Here is a 19601-nt window from a genome sequence, read left to right on the forward strand (position 1 = left end):
TTCCTGCTGTTTAGTTTACTTTCTTATCTCTCGTAATAGTTCGCAGTTTAGCAGGACAATTTCATAACCAAAATGTCTATAATTGGCTAATAGGATATATAAGAGCTAAATACATTTTAATGACCGTTCCAAATTAGATGATTTAACGATAGCGAAGCCATTTGCAGTCTTCGTGTGGCAGAACTAAATTATCATTAAAAAAAAAAGGTATGAAATAAAAGCGCAACACACCATTGATGGTTGAAATGGTAATGAGAGGGCCAACTAAGGGCTTCTGCTGAGTCAAAAGACATCTCTGTAACATATTTTGTTTTCTCTCATTAAACAAGGAGCTGAATGCACTGGGAATGAATGAACAACATTTTAATCATGCTCCCTGACCCATAAATTCTGTAATGAGGAATTTTCCTCCCATTGGAGCAACTGAAGCTTGAAGTAACCTCTAAATGCTATGCATGTTTTGCACGCTTTAATTGGCTGTCAAAATAATGCAATGTATCTTAATTATGTTCATTTGGTTAGTTTATAAGCATATCATTAATTTGATTATTTAATTTTAAATGATTGACAGCCATATGATACAAAAAAATTATAATCTTGCAATTTTTTTAAAATCTACTGACAACATCAGAATAATATAATGCAAGTTAATTAGCATCATCTGGAATTACCAACAAACATTACAGCTGTTTTTAAATCATTACCTCTTCTGTCATACTGCATCACAAACAGGTTGACATCACAGTGACTCTTGGTGTATTATTAAACATATGACAGGGAGACCGGGAAACACGGTCAAAGACGATTAGACGACAGAGAAATATGAGACAGATGTAGAGAAACAGTAAAATGGAGGACTAACAGGAACAGCTACCAACCGCGTATTTTCTGTCCTTCCAATCACATAGAAACACGGTTCGCCCAGCTTGGAGTTGGTCATACAGAGAGAGAGACTGGAGAGCTCCACTAAAGGAGGAGGAAAAGAAAGAGGGAAAGCCGAAAGAATGAAAACAAGGAGATAAGGGAGGAGGAGAGAGAAAAAAAAATGGTTCATAGGAAATAAAGGCAATGAAAGATCAAATATGTAAATATAATGGAAGCAATGCGATAAAAATAAGGATGAAGGGCAAATCAGACGAGATGACCCAAAATAAAATAAAATTAGTAGAAACAAGTGTAAATAATTTGTTAAAAAGACACAAATAATGAAAGGGGATAGTAATGAATTATATAAAAAAAGTGAAACCAAGGAGAATGGAAAAAGGGGAAAGTCCAAATAAAAAAGCAGAGAACAGCTGTTAGTAAGCTAATAGATACAGAGATTTTCATAAGACAAAGACTGTATAAAGACTATTTACCGTTAACCCTGGGTTATTCTAAACTCCGGGTAAATGTAATCCTGGGTTATCTTGATACCCTGTTTATATGCAACATGATTCAATGACCGTCCAAAGCGTGTGAATGTGAGGCCTACAATTGGCTGTGCAATTCTAACACCACATTGTTTTACACTGTACAAGTTTGGCACAGCAATGCAGGGAACAAAAAAGCGGTGCTAACCCTGCTTCTAAATTACAAGTGTGAGATATTCCTTTACCCAGGGTTAAAAGCAGGAATTAAAACAACGATAACCCAGGGTTACAGTGTGAAAATCCATATTGAATTCTACATATTATATATGCAAGTCTACATCCACAAAATAATAATTTATTGAACAATGGTATATTTTATAATTTAGCAACAAAGACGCCACAGAAGGCTTTGAGATAGTGATTTTACCATGGTTAAGGGGATTTTTACGCTAACAGTAGCCCTTTACCACAGTTAAACACTGTTACATACAGTACAGCCTCTCATGGCTTATTGCTTTGTGCATAATGTTATGTTATTATTTGTTATCTGGTGACAACATGATTCTAATAGCAATGTGAATATGACCATTATGTTTTAGATGATGTACAGTATGATAACATTCGGGTGAGGTTCAGCTGACTCCTGACATGTCGTCTTACCGTAGTCAGGGACGTATCCATTTCCTCTTTTGAACACGAGGTGTATCCTGGTTCCTCCGGTCCTGATCTGCTCCACAGCCTGACCGTGAGTCATTCCTGTTGTACTGTCTCCATTGATCTCCACCAGCTGATCGCTCACCTACAGCAAACACAATTACAACACAAATGAGCCACAATTGTGTTTTAGACACTATTATTATTACTTGTACAGTGAATGAACATCAACATTTATAAAAGTAAGAGCATTTAATATTTGGACTAACATAAGTGCAATTAAATACAATTAGGAAATTATTATGACAATATTTTCTAATTTGTGGTGTTTGTTAAGGCACTTTTCAAAGTGATCAACAGTTCAACAATGATAATAATAATAATAAGAAGAAGAACAATAATTGAGCATCAAATCAAAATATAAAAATAATTTCTGAAGGATCATGTGACACTGAAGACTGGAGTAATGATGCTGAAAAATTCAGCTTTGTCGTCACAGGAATAAATTACATTTTTAAATATATAAAAAAAAAAAATAAAAAAAGATTTTAAATTGTAACAACTCACAATACAATATATAAGTGACTTCTTTTAAAAAAAACCCATTCTTTTAAATGGTAGGATATTATAAAATAGTAGTGTTTTATAAAATGGCTGAAAATGTATACTGTATCACACGCTCTCCCCAAAAAGCAACATTTTGCACGCACGCACACACACACCTGCTCACATACATCTAAATAAGGATGTCCTCTTGACTTCTATTGTTCTTAAGGTAAATATAATTACTGCAGACTTACCCTAACCCCAAAATAAAACTTAGAATGAAACCTTTATCATTATTTAGTCTCTTTACACTTTTTCAGGCATTTTTGCATTATTTTATCCCCAAAAGTAATTATTTTATCTATAGATCAAAGCCACACATCTGCACCTGTATTTTGTGGCTGCGTGAGGCCGGTCCTCCCTCCATCAGTCCCAGCACATAGAGGCCCATGTTATATTCACTTCCTCCTCTCAGACTAAAGCCGAATCCAGTGGACCCCCTCTCCAGTTCCACACTGTAGTACCGTGTGGCGTCCTGCTTTGTGTTTCAAAGAGGAAAAAAATTAAAAAGGAGGGAGTTATTATTTGTCAGGTTTTTGCCACACAGCTTATGTAAAGACATTGTAAGGTAAAGGTATTGCTCACCTTTGGTTTTGACTTGTGAGTTTTCCTGTTCTTATAATCAGAGTCATTATCTGCTCGCTCTGAGGAATCTGACGGGAAAGAGGTATTAGGATACAATTATATTACAATGTTTATTTAAATATATAAGTAAAAAAGATACAAACAATAAATAAATAAATATTTATGTGTCTCATATTTGAGCTTTCTCAATGTAGCTGTCCTTTGTCTAGATTCAAGCTATGGACATTTAACCAGCAACCAACTTCATGAGCTGCATCCTGGGATACATTTAAACAGTACTGAAGTTGATATGGCATTTATTCTATTATATATTATACTTATATATTATACTTGTTGCCTATTTTTCCTCCACCATCTGAGGGAAAATAGTTATTAGGATAAGTTTTTGTTATATTATCTACAGCTAATAAAAAAAACACTATTTATTTAATAAAGTAAAATCGATCAGCCCAGGTGTATGAAGTAATCCACTCACGAGCGCTGGCGCGGGGTACGATGGTCAAGCGGAGTGTGTTTCCAGCTCTCCTCAGGATCTGAGCCAGCTCTCTGTGAGGTAAATTCACCACTGATCTCCCATCCACAGCTTCCAGGCGATCCCCAGGCCTGATCTGACCGCTGCGAGCCGCCGGGCTGCCTCTGCGTACCGTCACAAACCTGTGAGGCAGCAGAGACGCTGCTGCAGAAGAAACAGAGAAATGTTCATTTAACATTAAGAATGATGCCCGCCTCTGCAAAACCCGACAACACAATATCAGGGTGTTTAAGGTTGTAGAGCTTTGTTATGTGTTGCTAAGAAGTTTTAGGCAGTTACTAGGGAGTTCTAGTCATTTCTTACTGGCACTTATCAGAGAGAATCAATAATTGAAGTCCGTCTGACATTTTTCTTTTAAAAACGTTTAATTTCAATGGCAATGAAAAGGTTATTTGTCAGTTATTGAAATGCCGTATTTTCAAAAATGTCACTGATAAGAGTAAAATGCAAAACATAAATGCTAATTTAAAAGAGAAATGTCAGACGGACTTAGAGGTTTTTGCATCTGAAGTCTTCAATTATACATCTGATAGACTAACTTCGTTGAGCAAAGCAGAGTATGAATGAGACGGACTGAAAGAGAAGAAAAAAACAAGCAGAAACTGAAGATCTTCAGATTTTTTTTATTTTATATTGTGATGTTAAAGGCTGAATTCAACTGAACGACTCCAATATCCTTGATTTTTGTCTGGTCATTTTTGACCCCACATCTACTTTGAAAATACATAAACTCAGCTGTCAAATCAGGATTTTTTTTCCAGCTTAGGATGATTTCCAAAATGAAACCTTTCCTCCCACTCAATGAGAAAATATTTTTCAAGCATTTCTTTCATTGAGATTGGGCTATTGCAACTCAATACAAAGTTCTGTCGTGAAACTCTAGATGGCGCAGGCTAATAGGTCCTCAACTCAACCTGCTTGCAATCACATCATTCTCTACAGGGAACAGCTGATTGGTTCCTGCTGTATCAGTAGCCAATGAGCTCACTGCCCAACCTTCAAATACTTGGTTAGCATTTGCCTTAGCAGTGCAGCATGCTTTCAGACACCCTCCACCTTCCCCAGCTCCACCTGTATAGACAAGGGTTATTCATGTACGCTATTGTTTGGCACCAGCATGTCTTACTTGCTCTCAGCAGTGTGTTGTGTATGTATTGGCCAGTACTTGCTGGTAGCAAGTCCAGTATTTGCTCTGCAGCAGCAACGTAGCAAATCTATTCCGTTAAGACCAAATATATCAACATTTTAAAACCATTCAAAACCATTACCATGCCAAACACTGAGTCACAATACAGAATTGTATTTAGGAGTCTCTCAATCTTGTCTATCCCATCTCCAGTTGGTCCAAAATGCTGCAGCCAGACTTTTAATGGGCACTAGAAAGAGGGAAAGTATTACACCCGTTTTTTGGCTCCAAAGCCCTTGAATAGTTTGGCACCACACTATTTATCTCTCTTTCCATCAGACCAATGGGTACTTAAGGTCATCTAATACTCTGTTGCTGTCTGGATAGATGTGCTTAAAACTTAAGGGGGATCGTGCATTTTTTCGGTGGCTGCACCTCGGTTGTGGAATAGCTTGTCTTTGTACCTAAAATCTTCCTCTTCTGAGTGGTTTATAAATTTTCGCTTTAGGCGTATCTCTTTATAATGGCTTATGAGTTAGGGTTACCAGTTCTGGCACTGTCGAAAGTGTAGGGATTATTTGTATAATTTATTGTTATGTGTAATTACATTTTTCTGTAATTGTGTTACTGTATTGTTTTGTGTAATACCTGTTTATGTAATTTACTTGCATGTGCAGCTCTTTAATCAGTTTTGCCGTTATTAAAATAGATGTTAAATAAATAAACTGAACTAAAATCAGATTGCATTATTTAAATGATTATCCCCTATGTGTACAATGACAGTTAGCAAAGACTTGCAGAAAAACACACAGATAAGAATTAAGATGGATTATCTAGGGGGAAGCAGATAAAGAAACCTCTGTGGAGATTTCTCTCTCTGGATAGAGATAGGAGAGATGATGGATGGAGGGTGGAAATAGTAAAGCGGGAGGGATTCAAATGGGACAGAGAGAAAGATTGCGAGAGAAAGATAGAGGGAAATTATTCATCAGTGTGGCAGGAAAAAAGTTACTCTCTCTCACTCAATGTCAAACTCTTTCCAGGGTGGCTTTTAAAGGCATCCATCATTAATATAAGTCTGATTCTGTAGCAGCTGCAGATCCTCTCAGAAAACCACACTGAATGTTACCAACAGAAACCTGACGCAGCTCGCCGTCAGATTATCAATGTAGATTTAACGTAAATCCTTACAGTCGTTAATATCGCAGTCATGGTGGTGCTGATATGATGTTAGGGATTACACAGATAAGAGATTACAGACTTCTGATCTGGAGCTAAATACAGAAATGAGACCTTTTGCAGATTTTTTTTTTTTTTTTTTTAATGTCGTAGTGGTTTACTTGAAGTAAGGTATTAATCTAGTTCACATGAGATAAATTATTATAAATTATTATAAATTTGGCAAATACTAATAACTGTTTTTATAATTTATGGTGCTTCACATCTAGACAGAGGTGGTTATTATAAATCCATGCTGTTTTCTAAGCTCTAAATCTTTAAGTGAAATCTGGAAGACATCTTTTTACATGCTTTAAATCAAATATTTTGTTGTACTTTAGAAAATAGGGATAACTTTAGTTCTTAAGAAATTTGCCCCCAAAAAAGAGAAGAACAAAAATGGATAAAACAACTAAATACTTTCAATATTCAATGTTAATAATTTGAAAACAAAAACAATTTTTTTTATAATTTTTAAAACAATGTTTCAGAAATTGAGTGTATTTTCTTTTAAAAACATACTCCAATAATCTTTGTTTTATTTTATTTTTACTGTGTAATATACAGAGCCACGCACATGACATGCAGACAAAAAATATATAAATTGTGGCCACTATTTACTAATTTGTTCCCTCGTTTTAGTAAATCGTGGCCACATTGAACTCATCTGTTCCCTCATTTTGATTTAACTAAAACAAGGGAACAACGTGGCCATGCTTTAGTAAAACAAGGGAACGAATAATTAAAACGAGGGAACGAATTATTAAAACATGCTAGCGTATTAGTAAGTTGCGGCAACACATTTTTAATTCGAGCTCTTCATGAGGTGCATCATGGGATACTTTTAAACAGTAATTATGTGCTTTCCCTCAAAGTCCAACTCATCCAATAAATAAATAGTCAAATATTCAGACTATCACTGTATGTACTGTATCTAAACACATGCATCTATATTCGTTACGGTTGTTAGTTTGCTAAATATGTTCTATATTAAAACCGAACCAGCTGTTGAGTCTAAACTGGAAGTTTCTTAAATCAATTAGGGGTAATGTCTGTGCACATAGAGCAATAATAATAATCCAAAAGTCACGTGCAGACACTAAAGGGAAATGACCTTGTAAGTCCACATCTTTGTCCCTAAAGTCAATCTGCCCGTCTCCATTAGCGAACGCCATTACCAAGAACAGAAACTTGTCCTGCGCCGACCTACTTAGAAACACACACACACACACTCACACACACTCTTTTGGAGGCACAAATATTCACATGCCCACACACATATCTCTCTCTTTCTGTCCTGCCTCTATTTTCTCGGGAATGAACCTCTGTAAGCAGAGTGCTGAGAAACAGAAATCTTGATGTTTAATGCTAACTCGCTTTAGCTCAAAGGGAAAAATTCATGCTAAGCCTTTTGATTTCCCCTCCATTCTCCCCAGCCTGAGGGGATATCTGTAAGAACTAGCATTAGCGTCTTGGATTAACATGACTTTCTATTACGTTTCTGGGCCGATGCCAGAGTAAGATCTGCCTAGGAGGTGTTATGCATTACAGATTCTGCTTTTACTCAAAACATTAATTGACTGAGACCATCATTTTAATGACAATCCAAGTACCATTTGACTTTTAATGTTGCCTGATTGGCAGTCGGGATTTCATGTTAAGTGTCTGTGATAATTACATTATAATGTTACTCAAGATTTCATGAAACATAAGAGGTTGTAATTGAATCTTATGTGGCCATTTTACACCCTCTGCACTGTACATTTAAAGGGGTGGTTGATTGTGATTTCACTTTTTTAATTTAGTTAGTGTGTAATGTTGCTGTTTGAGCATAAACAACATCTGCAAAGTTACAATGCTCAAAGTTCAAAGCAAAGGGAGATATTTGCTTTTTGCTTTATATTTACATGAGCTTCTTCACGGGTTAGTGACATCACTAACCCTAAAATTTACATAAACCCCGCCCCCTGAACAATATTTATAGATTACCATGACAGAATATGCTAATCAATTACTAGAAGTTACTACACATAAACTATATAAATTCATCTACTAACCATTCAGAAATGTCCTGTTGCTACATGTTGTCACTTCTTCTTGAGTCTCTCCATTATTGTCTGACTCCGGTTTGAACATAAACATTGACATTTTCAGTGCATGTCTGTGTGAGGTACATGGACACAAACTGTTGTAGCTCCGCCCCCTGTGCCGGGAGCAGCAGCTCATTTGCATTTAAAGGGACAGACACAAAAACGGTGCGTTTCTGCTCACCCTCAAAAAGTGACAATTGTAATATTTTGAGCTAAAACTTCACATACACACTCTGGGGACATCAGAGACTTATTTTACATCTTGTGAAAAGGGCATTATACCACCTCTTTAAGATTTGTACGTTAATAATATGGACGGTCATATGTGGAATAATTGTGGATAAATGTGTTTGCTTTATTATGTTTATGTGATTATGGTTGCTCAAGTTCAATAATTAATCATTTTGATCTTGCTTTTTGAGGGTTGGCAGGCTTTTTAGTGGTTAAATGTCTGGCCTGGTAAACCCAAAGGCTCAAATCCCGTAATGGGAAATATAAGAAGAGGAAAGTGCTCGGAGTTCCCATCACTAATCTGCTTGTGAGTAAAGCACTTACTCCTGATTCCTCTGGAGGGACTGTTCCTGAAATAAAAATAAGTCACTCTGGATAAGATGGCAGCAGTATGTTACGTAGAGAGCCTATATGTAATGCATTCATAATGCCTTATATTACGGCTTACAATCAGATGTTTATATCAGATTATAAAATAAATTATAATACTTATCAAATATATGAACAGTACCGTTCAAAAGTTTGGAGTCAGTAAGATTTTTCGGAAATAAATGAATACTTTTATTCAGTAAGGATACGTTAGATTGAACAATGTGTAAATACATTTATAATGTTACAAAAGATTTATATTTCAAATGAATGCGGTTGTTTTAAACTTTCTAATCATTATAGAATCCAGAGGAACATTTATACCAGTTAAAAAATATTAAGCAAGCACAACTGTTTTTATTACTGATTGTAAGAAATGTTTCTTGAGAAGCAAATCAGCATATTAGAATGATTTTAGAATCATGTGAGACTGAAGACTGGAGTAATGATGCTGAAAATTCAGATTTATCACCACAGGAATAAATTAACTTAACATCTTAAAAATAGTCTTATAAACAGTAATACTATTTCACAATATTACTGTTTTTACTTTATTTTTTATCAAATAAATGCAGCCTTGGCAAGTATTATATGGCAAGTTTTTTTTTTTTTATATATATATATTGCCCATTGTAATTTTGTTTCTCATATTTTCATTTGTTTGGGCATAATGCTAGGAATATTCCACATGTATTCAAGAGGAAAAAAAGCATCCTGTGATTGTAAATATGGAATTGACTTGACTTACGTGACTTTGTATTAGTGAGATTCAGACAATCGCTCTTTCAACTCATGCATTAAATCAAGAATTATGTTGTTATGGTCAAAAAATTAGTCTTCAAAGATTCAGTTACTGTAGAATGACTTGAAACTTATAAATAAATGACTGTTATTTCCTAATGTGATATTAATAAGTGTAAACTGCTTTGTAAATATATTTTGATGACACAAAAAAATATGTTTCTACCATAAAACGAATGCATTTTTGTTGTAAAAGTGACCAGCAGAAGTGCAGTTGTGTTCTCCACTAGACAGGATTCAACTGTTATTGAAACATCTGTTATGACAAATCATCACTAAATGAATAAATAACAATGAATAAAGTCCTTTCAATAATACGAGAAAGTGTAAAGCTGAGAAAAACAGACAAGTAGAGTTATGAGTGGAGGAGAGTCGTAATCACGGCTGTCACTGAAACTCATTCGTTTTCACACAATGCAGCATCCAGTGTGAGTCATACAGATTCAGCCTCCGGAAACACTTGAGCGCTGAATGAGAGTGCTGACGACTGACGTGTGTGTATAAAGAGCAGACCACATTTACATTTGTTCGGAATCATTGTTGCCAAGACAACGTTCGTCAAACATAAGCCACCTTTAACCTCTTAAAACTTGTTCATCTTTCATCTGTTCGACCTCTCCTGCATCTTTATTTCCTGCCCTTCATCTTCTTCCCTCATATCACCGGTCACTTCTTTTTCCTCTCATTTCTTTACATTACCTCTCCATCCCCCTTCCTTTGCTACTCTTTCAGTCGAAACAGCTGTTTTGTTGAGTCAGAAAAAATCATTATATAGGACATCAGACCCAGAAAACACAAACTCATTCAGCTATAGACAAATTGCAGTCAGGGTTCAAACATTTACTTTTTGATGTCAATGCCAAAATTTAACAACTATAATGTTTCTTACCAGTCATTAAACTGTGTTTTTAAGAATCTTAAATAGGCTGCATTTTGTGTCCTCGTGACAATCGGTTTATTTAGCTGTTTTTCAGTAAATATGTGTTGATAAATAGCGCAAGTCGTCATCTCACAGCAAAATAACACCAGCCACAAAAACATCAAGACGTGATTCATTGTTACTCATATTTGGTTTACCACATAAAAAAATAAAAAAAACGAGATAAAAGTTTTTGAGTGCTGATGGTAAAGTCATCAGACAATGCACAAATTGCAACAGATGTTTTCTTAAAGGGGTGGTTGATTGCGTTTTCACTTTTTTCATTTTAAATAGTGTGTAATGTTGCTGTTGGTGCATGAACAGTATCTGCAAAGTTGCTGCGCTGAAAGTTCAACGTAAGCAGAGATATCGTCTTTTAAAAATCAGGAAGTTTAATGCCTACAAAAACGACTCGAATGGGACTACAACGAGATACTTCCCGGGTTTTATACGTAACTAACCCATACATTTACATCAACCCTCCCTCCGGAATATGCAAAAAAAGGGGGCGTGGCCATATTTCTGGCCTCTATAATTCTTCCTCTTTGTGGAAGAGGAAGAATTATAGTGGAGAGCTGTAGCCATGCCGTCGAAAGTGTGTTATTTTCACCCAGCTGGCAAGTCTTCTGTGTTCGGCTTCCTACGGACGCTGCAGTTCGTCAACAATGGCTACAATTTCTGTTTGATTATGTTCCTGAAAAGTAATCGTAGCTCTCTGTGCTGCGCATTTTACGGAAGACAGCTTCCAGAATCTCCACTAATTCAATGCCGGATTAAACAAGAAACTGTTACTAAAACATGAAGCAGTTCTAACTTTAAACCCACAGGCAGCCGTTGTTGGGCCACAACCTGTAAGTAAGACTTAATAATTTTAACTTTGCATGTATAATTTCAGACGTAATATTTTAGTTTTATCAGGGACGTAAACAAATGCCAGCGCTGGCGTTATAGCCGCTATTTCGTGTGTCTATGACAAACGCGTACAAACATTTTGAACCTGCAATTTGTAATTATGTACTAATTTTGTAAATGTATTTTCCATACTTTATGAAGTAATTTTTCGATTTGATCAAAACGTAAACCAATGCCAACGCTGTTTGTTTATAGTAGCAGTAAGTTCGATGCTATTTTGTGTGTATAAGACAAACGTGTATAAAGTTTAAAAAATTATATGTAATCGCAACAGCAAACTTCAGCTGCGGTGTTACTCAGTCATTTATTCTGGTATATTAAATGTTTAATCAGGAGCAAACCGTATCTCAAAAGCTAACAAACAGCAGTGGCATTTTCAAGTAACAGCGTATCAAAACTATTATATAATAATGGTAGAATAGAATAGAATAATAATTTTTTAAAAAAAATGTACCATTCAGAAACGTTTTGTAAGAGCCGTGTTTGGGGAGGTTCTGCTTGACTCTCTTCATTGAAAGTCTTCAACTTTCGCCCGTAAAGGTGATGGGCGTGAAGTTTCCGGACAACATGCACTACGCTGTTTAGCCAATTACAACACACCGGCCCAACTAACCAATCTGAGCCCATGCCTGTTTCTGAGGGAGTGGTTTCATAGAATCAGGAAGTCAACCGGTCGTTCAAATGACAGAGGAGAAAGTGGCTTACAATAAAGGTCAAATTTATGAAAAATAAGGCAAAAAAAAAAAAAAAAAAAAGAGACGACGACATGTTATATTGCACCCCATAAACACAATCATGCAAAGAAAAAAAGCAGTAAACCACCCCTTTAAGTAGATTTAAATTGTGCACATCGTTTGCATCTCTGAGGGTCAAACTATCATACAGTAATTCAATTTAAATCATGTATTATGTTGCATTTATGAATAATACATAATTCGTGCATCAGGTAATTGTTGGTTTTATAGCATTTTAAAGGTGAAGGGTGTCTTTGTTATGATGAGACTTCTTGACTGAAGGTGAAGTGTGTAATTTCTGAATTGCAAACATAACTGCTTTCAAACTGGCTTCTCAAACACTCCTGCCATTGCTCGTACAAACAGACTGTCCCGTCCCAGACCAAAATGAAATCATCCTACAAACTGCTTACTTGGCCTGAGCACATTAAACGGGGATAGGAGAAAGTATTTTATCATTGAACACATCACACAGTTCAGCTTAAAGAGATAGTTAACCAAATTTTTTTTTAAATTCTTAAAAATCATTTACTCACCCTCATGTCAAATCTATATGACATTCTTTCCTCTGTGGAACATGAATATATTTAGAAAATTGTATCTCTTTTTCTGTCCACACAATGGGAGTCAATAGTAACCAAAACTGTTTGATCACCAACATTCTTCAAAAGATATATTTTTCATGTTCCACAGAAGAAAGAAAGCCATACAGGTTTGAAATTACATGAGGGCGAGTAAATGATGACCATGATCATTTTGTGTTTGATGAAATGTGAATAATGCTCTGTCAGGATCTGCTTTGATAGCTGAAAACGGTGTAACAATGTTGGGCTTGAAGTATTGTTCAAGTGCTTTCCCACACTAATGCCGACAAATGGGCCAGAATGTAAGACACATAGACAAGTACACTTTGTCTCGATATGCTGGAAAACACTGGACCACCTTCAAACAGGCAGTAAGTTATAGAGTTAAGCTGAACCATGTGAACAGCACAAGACACTTCTTATTCACACGTACACATATATAATTTTTTAACAGACCTGACTGTAAGCGTTGAAGCATCTGCATATATGCTAATGTACTCCAAAACAGAGGTAAAATTCACTTTTAGCAAATATACATGTGTGAAATCTATAATGTTCCAGGAAAATAGAGCAAAAATATTGATTACTCTTTCTGCACTACACAGATTTCTGTCGAATCAAATGCTTGATTTGGCGGTAGACACGAGACCGTAGGCAATCACAGCCGTGCTGAAGTGCAGGCCAACAGCATGATTGTGAGTGTGCGTTTATACACAGTTAAACAACAAAAAGTTAATATTGAGCAACAGTAGACACAATATTTAAGAAACTCTAGACCCAATTTAGATATTGCTAAAATACATTTGTTTCATACTAAGCAAAACTTTATTTGGACTACCTCTTTATTGCACAATGCACATGTCTTAATATTAAGCCTAAAGTGTGTTTAATATCACTATTAGTAAGGATAGCATTATTTCTGTATAACATCAGTCTTTAAATGAAAGATGTTTAAAGTGTACCTTAAGTATACTTGCATTTAACACAGTCAAATTTACTTAAGTATATCTTTAGTTGGACCTCAGCACTGTTTCCGGATAACTAAAGTGGATTGAGTACAAAATATAGTTTAAGTACATCAATTTAGTATTAAAAGTACAATTGCAGGGTATTATTATTAAGTACATGGATATGTAAATGTATTTTTAGTTTACTTAGTATACAATTCATGTATTTCAAATACATTTTAGTTACATTTATTTTTTCACTAGGGTAGTACCTAAATAGTTCCAAAGTCAAAACAGAATTAAAGGATAATTCCGGTATTTAACACCTTGAGTCTATATTGTAGTTTGTTTTGGATGAACAAGAGTGGTGGACAACATTTTTTTGACAATGGTTCCTCTCTCGAGTTTTTGACTATAATAGAATTGGCCATGGACCCATTTAACATTGAAGTCTATGGGCATGTCCGAAAATGTCATTAAAACAACCTTTAACATTAGTTTTCAAAACTGTGCAACTCACCGAGTGATTAGTGATGTTAGTTGATGTTCCAGAAACAAAAAGTGTTGCGAAATACAGTTTCTATCGTGTTTTATTCGTCATTTTGTAAAATCCCATTGAATTCTGTTGAAGGACTGAGTGCTCGTTAATATAAATGCGCTACCGGAAACGGAAAGGGGGCTGTTTACATTTGGTCGATGTAGTCTTTTTGCTCGCTTCCGTTTCTCATAAGGCTAGCGAGCAGAGCAACTGTGCTCCGGGAGAGTAAGCGAAATAAACAAACAAAACCTTCATTAATTGTTACTTGTAATATGAAGTTGAACTCGACTGTGACCGTGAGTGTCCCGCGAGACATAAACATCGGTTATCGCCATCAAGTGGTCGGGAGTGTGCTAACGCTTCAGATTCAAATATTTAGCGGAAGTTACACAGTTGTGAAGTGTCTGAAAAAATAGTTCCACTATAGCAAAATAAACGGATTGGAATCATATATTGCGACGATATATTGTTTATAATCATCAACGAACACCACTAACAGTTTTGTAAACGAACATTATTGGCTGTTTTAATGACATTTTCGGACATGCCCATAGACTCCAATGTTAAATGGGTCCATGGCCAATTCTATTATAGTCAAAAACTCGAGAGAGGAACCATTGTCAAAAAAATGTTGTCCACCACTCTTGTTCATCCAAAACAAACTACAATATAGACTCAAGGTGTTAAATACCGGAATTATCCTTTAACCGTTGAGTCGAACAAGCAATACACATTAGTGGAGTTTCATTACTGAGTGAATGCGTTTTTCAAACAAATCGACTGAGTGAATAATTCAATGGCCCCTTTCACACACACAGTCCTTTACTGGTAACATTACCGATAAATTACTGATAAGAGATCATGTGTGAACAAGGCATTTAAAAAAAATACCGGTAAATCGGTTCGAGCATTTTATAGTATGAGAAGTTGTGACATTACCAGTAAATTACCGGTATGATGCTGTGTGTGAACAAATAATGAAGATTGCCGGGATGAGCATGTGCAAAATCAGAATGTGCTGACGTAAGAAGTCTGCTTTGGGTAAATCATAACGTTCTTATGGAAATTACACAATTACTCTGCACTGTTTACAGCTCTGCTGCTTTTAATTAGTTTTTCTATGTAAATATGCACTAGATAAACATCTTTGGCCGTGTTTTGCAGCTTTTTCAGTGTCACGCTCAAGAAGACAAAGCCTTCTTTTCCATTCATCAGCGCTGCGGCTCTGCAGTTGAATACTATTATGTGTGTCTCGTGTTTTTGAGAGCAAAAAACACATGATGTGTTATCATCCCCTTACGCCTGTCACATAGACGTAAAAAAAATATTGTCAAATTGAACAGATATTGAAACTAAAGGGCTTCTCCTCATGCGGGCGGATGAAGACAATGGAGCAGCATTTCTGACATCACTGAATTTAGTTAATTATATTTTTATGTGTGAATCTCTTACCAGTAAAAAGCCTGACTACCAGTAATTTTACGGTAATTTACTGGAATTACGGTGTAAAAGGGGCTAATGATTCACTCATAATACAGTTGCTTATTTAGTTCCTGAATTAACCAGTGTATTTAATGAATTAGTAGAATGAATGATTCAGTGACTCAATCACTCATAAAGACAGTCACTTGTTGCCACCTACTGGCATAATGGTGTAACCTGCAGAAAGAGTTGCTGTAAAATCCACAGACTGACAGTCTTTCTAGAACAAACAGATGAGCACAGTGATACAAACAGTGCGTCTTTTAAGTAACATGATGATGAAAGTTTGTAATATAATAGCAGTCTTTGTACAGTCTTCATCTCAATAATAAAAGTGCTCCACAGCTGCTGAAATGCACTGGCTGGCACTGTAACACCATTCACTTCAGAAGACCAGCGCTGCATACTAAAATACAAGAGAGAGACTGAGCGGGACAAGAGAAAGACACAGAGAGAGTGTGTGATGCTCATTATGAACATGTGTTGCACTGCAGCAGTATAGCTTTCCCCAGTACAGTATCAAATATACTAGTTATGACTGTATAAATAGTGATATTTATGCTGTAAATACCTATGGGTGTTTTCGATGGTGTTTTTTACTTATAATATTTTGAATTTCAGTGCAACAAAAATGTAACAACACATTTAACAACCACTTGAGCACTAGAAATCTAATAGAATATGTGCACAACTTGTAAGAAACACACAAGCACTTATCAAACAGCAGCTTCAACTGACTGAAAAAAAGTCTGTCCAGAAAATACATTACTCATCAAATTCATATGAGGAATGAGCCAATAACCGTAATTAAAGATGACAAGCCTCAGCATTCATTTACTGCAATGATTGTCTAAAATATATCACAACTGAAGCAGATGTATGAATACGAACCGGTATGAATGAGATGAAGATAAAATATTGCTTATCTTGCCAGTTAATGAATAGAGGATGTTCTGCAGATGTGCAATTGATTTAGGTACAATGCAGTACTGCTGTATCTGAAGCCAAGAGGAGAGAACGCAGTGGGCTTTTGCACTGTCACAATAATAGGTGTGTGTGTGTGTGTGTGTGGTCCAGGTAAACCATGTTATGAGGACAAAATGTCCCCACAAGGATGGCATTATCCAAAATCCTTGTGGGAACATTTTCGGTCCCCATGAGGAAAACAGCTTAGATGTCTATGGAATGTCCCCATAAAACCCCAACGTCTGTTTGTGTGTGTGTGTGTTGTGATGCTTTTTTGAAAATCCAAAAAAAAGCAGAACATTTTCTGTGATAGGTAGGATTAGGGGGTAGAAAACGCAGTTTATACAGTATAAAAATCATTATGTCTATGGAATGACCCCATAAAACCCCAATATGTGTGTGTGTGTGTGTGTGTGTGTGTGTGTGTGTGTGTGTGTGTGTGTGTGTGTGTGTGTGTGTGTTTTGTGGTCTAGGGGAATGTTTCAGTCAGACTTAGTGCAATAAGAAGTTTTTCGACAGCAAAAGCCCCCCAAACTAATTTTGACAGGTCAAAAACACGTTACAAGATGTTACAAAACAACCATCAAATAATTTGTGTAATTAGTTTCTAAACATAAATATCAGATTTTTACACATACAACTTTGTTTTTCTTTTAGGGTGGTTTCCAATGATTTTAATAGTGTTTATACTAGCGAAAGATATTTGTATACAGTAACAAACTGTATAAATTATTCCTCAACATATATCCGCATATCTATACCAAAACGTGTATAAACACACTGCAGATTATCTGTCATAACAGTTCAAATTAACAGGCCATATTAAAACCACATAATAGTAAAGCACTACATATCTCTCCATTTAAAACACTCTGCATCAGAGCTGATATTCTCACAACTGTAATATGACAGTTAGCTGATTGTCTTTTTAAGAAATAAGGGATGAAATCAAGTAAGAGAAAAAAAATATTTACGTTTGGAGTCCTTCACACTTTTCAAGGCAGACTGCAGTCTCTCCAGCATGGCTTGGTGTGTGTGTGTTAGTGTGTGTGTACAGTATGTGGAGGCAGGGTCCCGATCCCGGATCACACTCCGTTTAAATCCCCACACATGTGAGAGCGATCACGCGGAAGGGTCATAATGAGAAAACTAATGGAGGGCATAAACAAACAACTGAAGAGAACAAAACAGAACGAGCCTCTGTATCGGTGTGCGAGCGAACTGCTTACTGTAGCCCGTTCATTTTCCTTTGGCATCTGGAGTCGGTGAATGAGATGAGCGGGAGGGAGGGAGGTGGACAGGCAGAGAAAAGGAGGGAATAAAGACAGAGAGATGGAGATAAGAGGAGGGGCGATAAGAGAGCGAACGAGATGAACGATTTAATCCTTGGACCACTGCAGAGCGGCGGTGCCGATCAAGGGAAGAGAGAGAGAGAGAGAGAGAGAGAGAGAGAGAGAGAGAGAGAGAGAGAGAGAGAGAGAGAGAGAGAGAGAGAGAGAGAGAGAGAGAGAGAGAGAGAGAGAGAGAGAGAGAGAGAGAGAGAGACCTACATGCACATACAGTATGTGTGTAATCTGACTTTGGGATAGCTGATGCATGCTAGTCATGCCAATAAAAAGCATTTGAGGGATTGAAATGAATGCTGTATCAGTGCAATGAGCATATGACAACACTGGCGCAACATAAAATATAAAATTGTTCATGTAATTATAGGGATAATTCTGACAATGTTTTGCTGCATGCAAATGTCAAAACTGCATGACTTTTTTCTTATGTGCAACACAAAAGGTGAATTTTTGCGAGAAAAATAAAACAAAACTATTATATATATATATGGGAACTACAGAAGGTTCATGAATAGCTGGAAAGCTAATAATTAATTATACCAAAAAAAAAAAAAAAAAAAAAAAAAGGGTCTGCATGATGATCGTGATACAGCAGATACAGTGTGATTATCAAATGAAAAGATGAATTTTAATGACATAACTGTATAGTCTGCAGCGCTGGGTTGTAACTGGTTACATGTAAAAATTAATTAAGTAGCCTACTTCTACTTAGATTATATTATGTTTTTAAATTCTCTTTTAAATAATCAGATTACAGTTACTTTTTTATTGAAAAAGTACTTCAAGCAAATATTTTATTACTAAGGAACTAAGGAGTTCGGCTGACAATTTATGGTAAACAGTAAAAGGACATTCTCAGCAGCCCCTGTGTGAAATTATACATATGATTATATTTTATAAATAATCTTCAAATTTTGATTATCAGTATTATACATTAGAGGGTTGTGTGTTACATTTGTTATTTAGTGTATGTTTATTGCAAAAGTGTTGTGCCTTTGTGTGTATGACCCTGTGCACCTGTATTATTATGGTGGTTATCAGTACATTTGATGCAGTAGATTGAATTGTCATATAATTTAATTAAATATACTGTTACAAATTGTAGTAGATACAGATACCAATATATCCCATATACCTGAAACACTGTCAATGTAGTTTCTGGCAACCACAGGTGCCGGTTTTTAGTGTAAACGCGATATTTACAGTGTACTCCATATTGCAAATCTTCCGAAGCCATATTATAATTTATGTGACAAATACAACAAAATTGTATCACAAATAGAGATTCAGCTAAGGGAAACACTTAATGAATAACTAAACTTTAAAATCTATCCGTCCGTCAAAGTTTTTGTATGGCCACAACACTTGAACTTTTTGTGTTTCACCTCAGAAACAAGTCATTTGGGAAAAATCATAAAAGTGAATAACAATTTTTGGGTGAACTGTCCCTTTAAGAGATCCACTGACAGTGGAAAAACTAGGATAACCGCTCGTATTGATTCATTGATCCGTAACTCCCATGGTTTGCTTGCTGACATCATTCTTTCTCTCTTTATAATTCGCAGTGTCTTCCCTGACATTTCTTGTATCGACACCATCCCTGAATTTT

General features: G+C 36.0%; 1 protein-coding gene across 9 annotated transcripts in view; it reads right to left on the reverse strand.

Moving 5' to 3' along the window:
- The window catches only part of magixb (MAGI family member, X-linked b), a 99984-nt gene that overhangs the window by 3518 nt on the left and 76865 nt on the right, over positions 1 to 19601 (reverse strand). For 5 of the 9 annotated variants that reach the window (XM_079637442.1, XM_079637441.1, XM_079637439.1 and 2 more), the window contains 4 exons: positions 3673 to 3873; positions 3198 to 3265; positions 2941 to 3090; positions 2013 to 2151 (listed from right to left, as the gene is read on the reverse strand). In XM_079637442.1, coding sequence (XP_079493568.1) covers positions 2013 to 2151; positions 2941 to 3090; positions 3198 to 3265; positions 3673 to 3873 — 558 coding nt within the window. Of the gene's footprint in view, positions 1 to 862; positions 967 to 2012; positions 2152 to 2940; positions 3091 to 3197; positions 3266 to 3672; positions 3874 to 19601 lie in introns of all 9 variants that reach the window. The other 4 variants (XM_079637447.1, XM_079637446.1, XM_079637445.1 and 1 more) reach the window with 4 other exon arrangements.

The sequence above is a fragment of the Phoxinus phoxinus genome (genome assembly GCF_949152265.1).
Source record: "Phoxinus phoxinus genome assembly, chromosome: 15".
In the NCBI taxonomy this organism is placed as follows: Eukaryota; Metazoa; Chordata; class Actinopteri; order Cypriniformes; family Leuciscidae; genus Phoxinus; species Phoxinus phoxinus.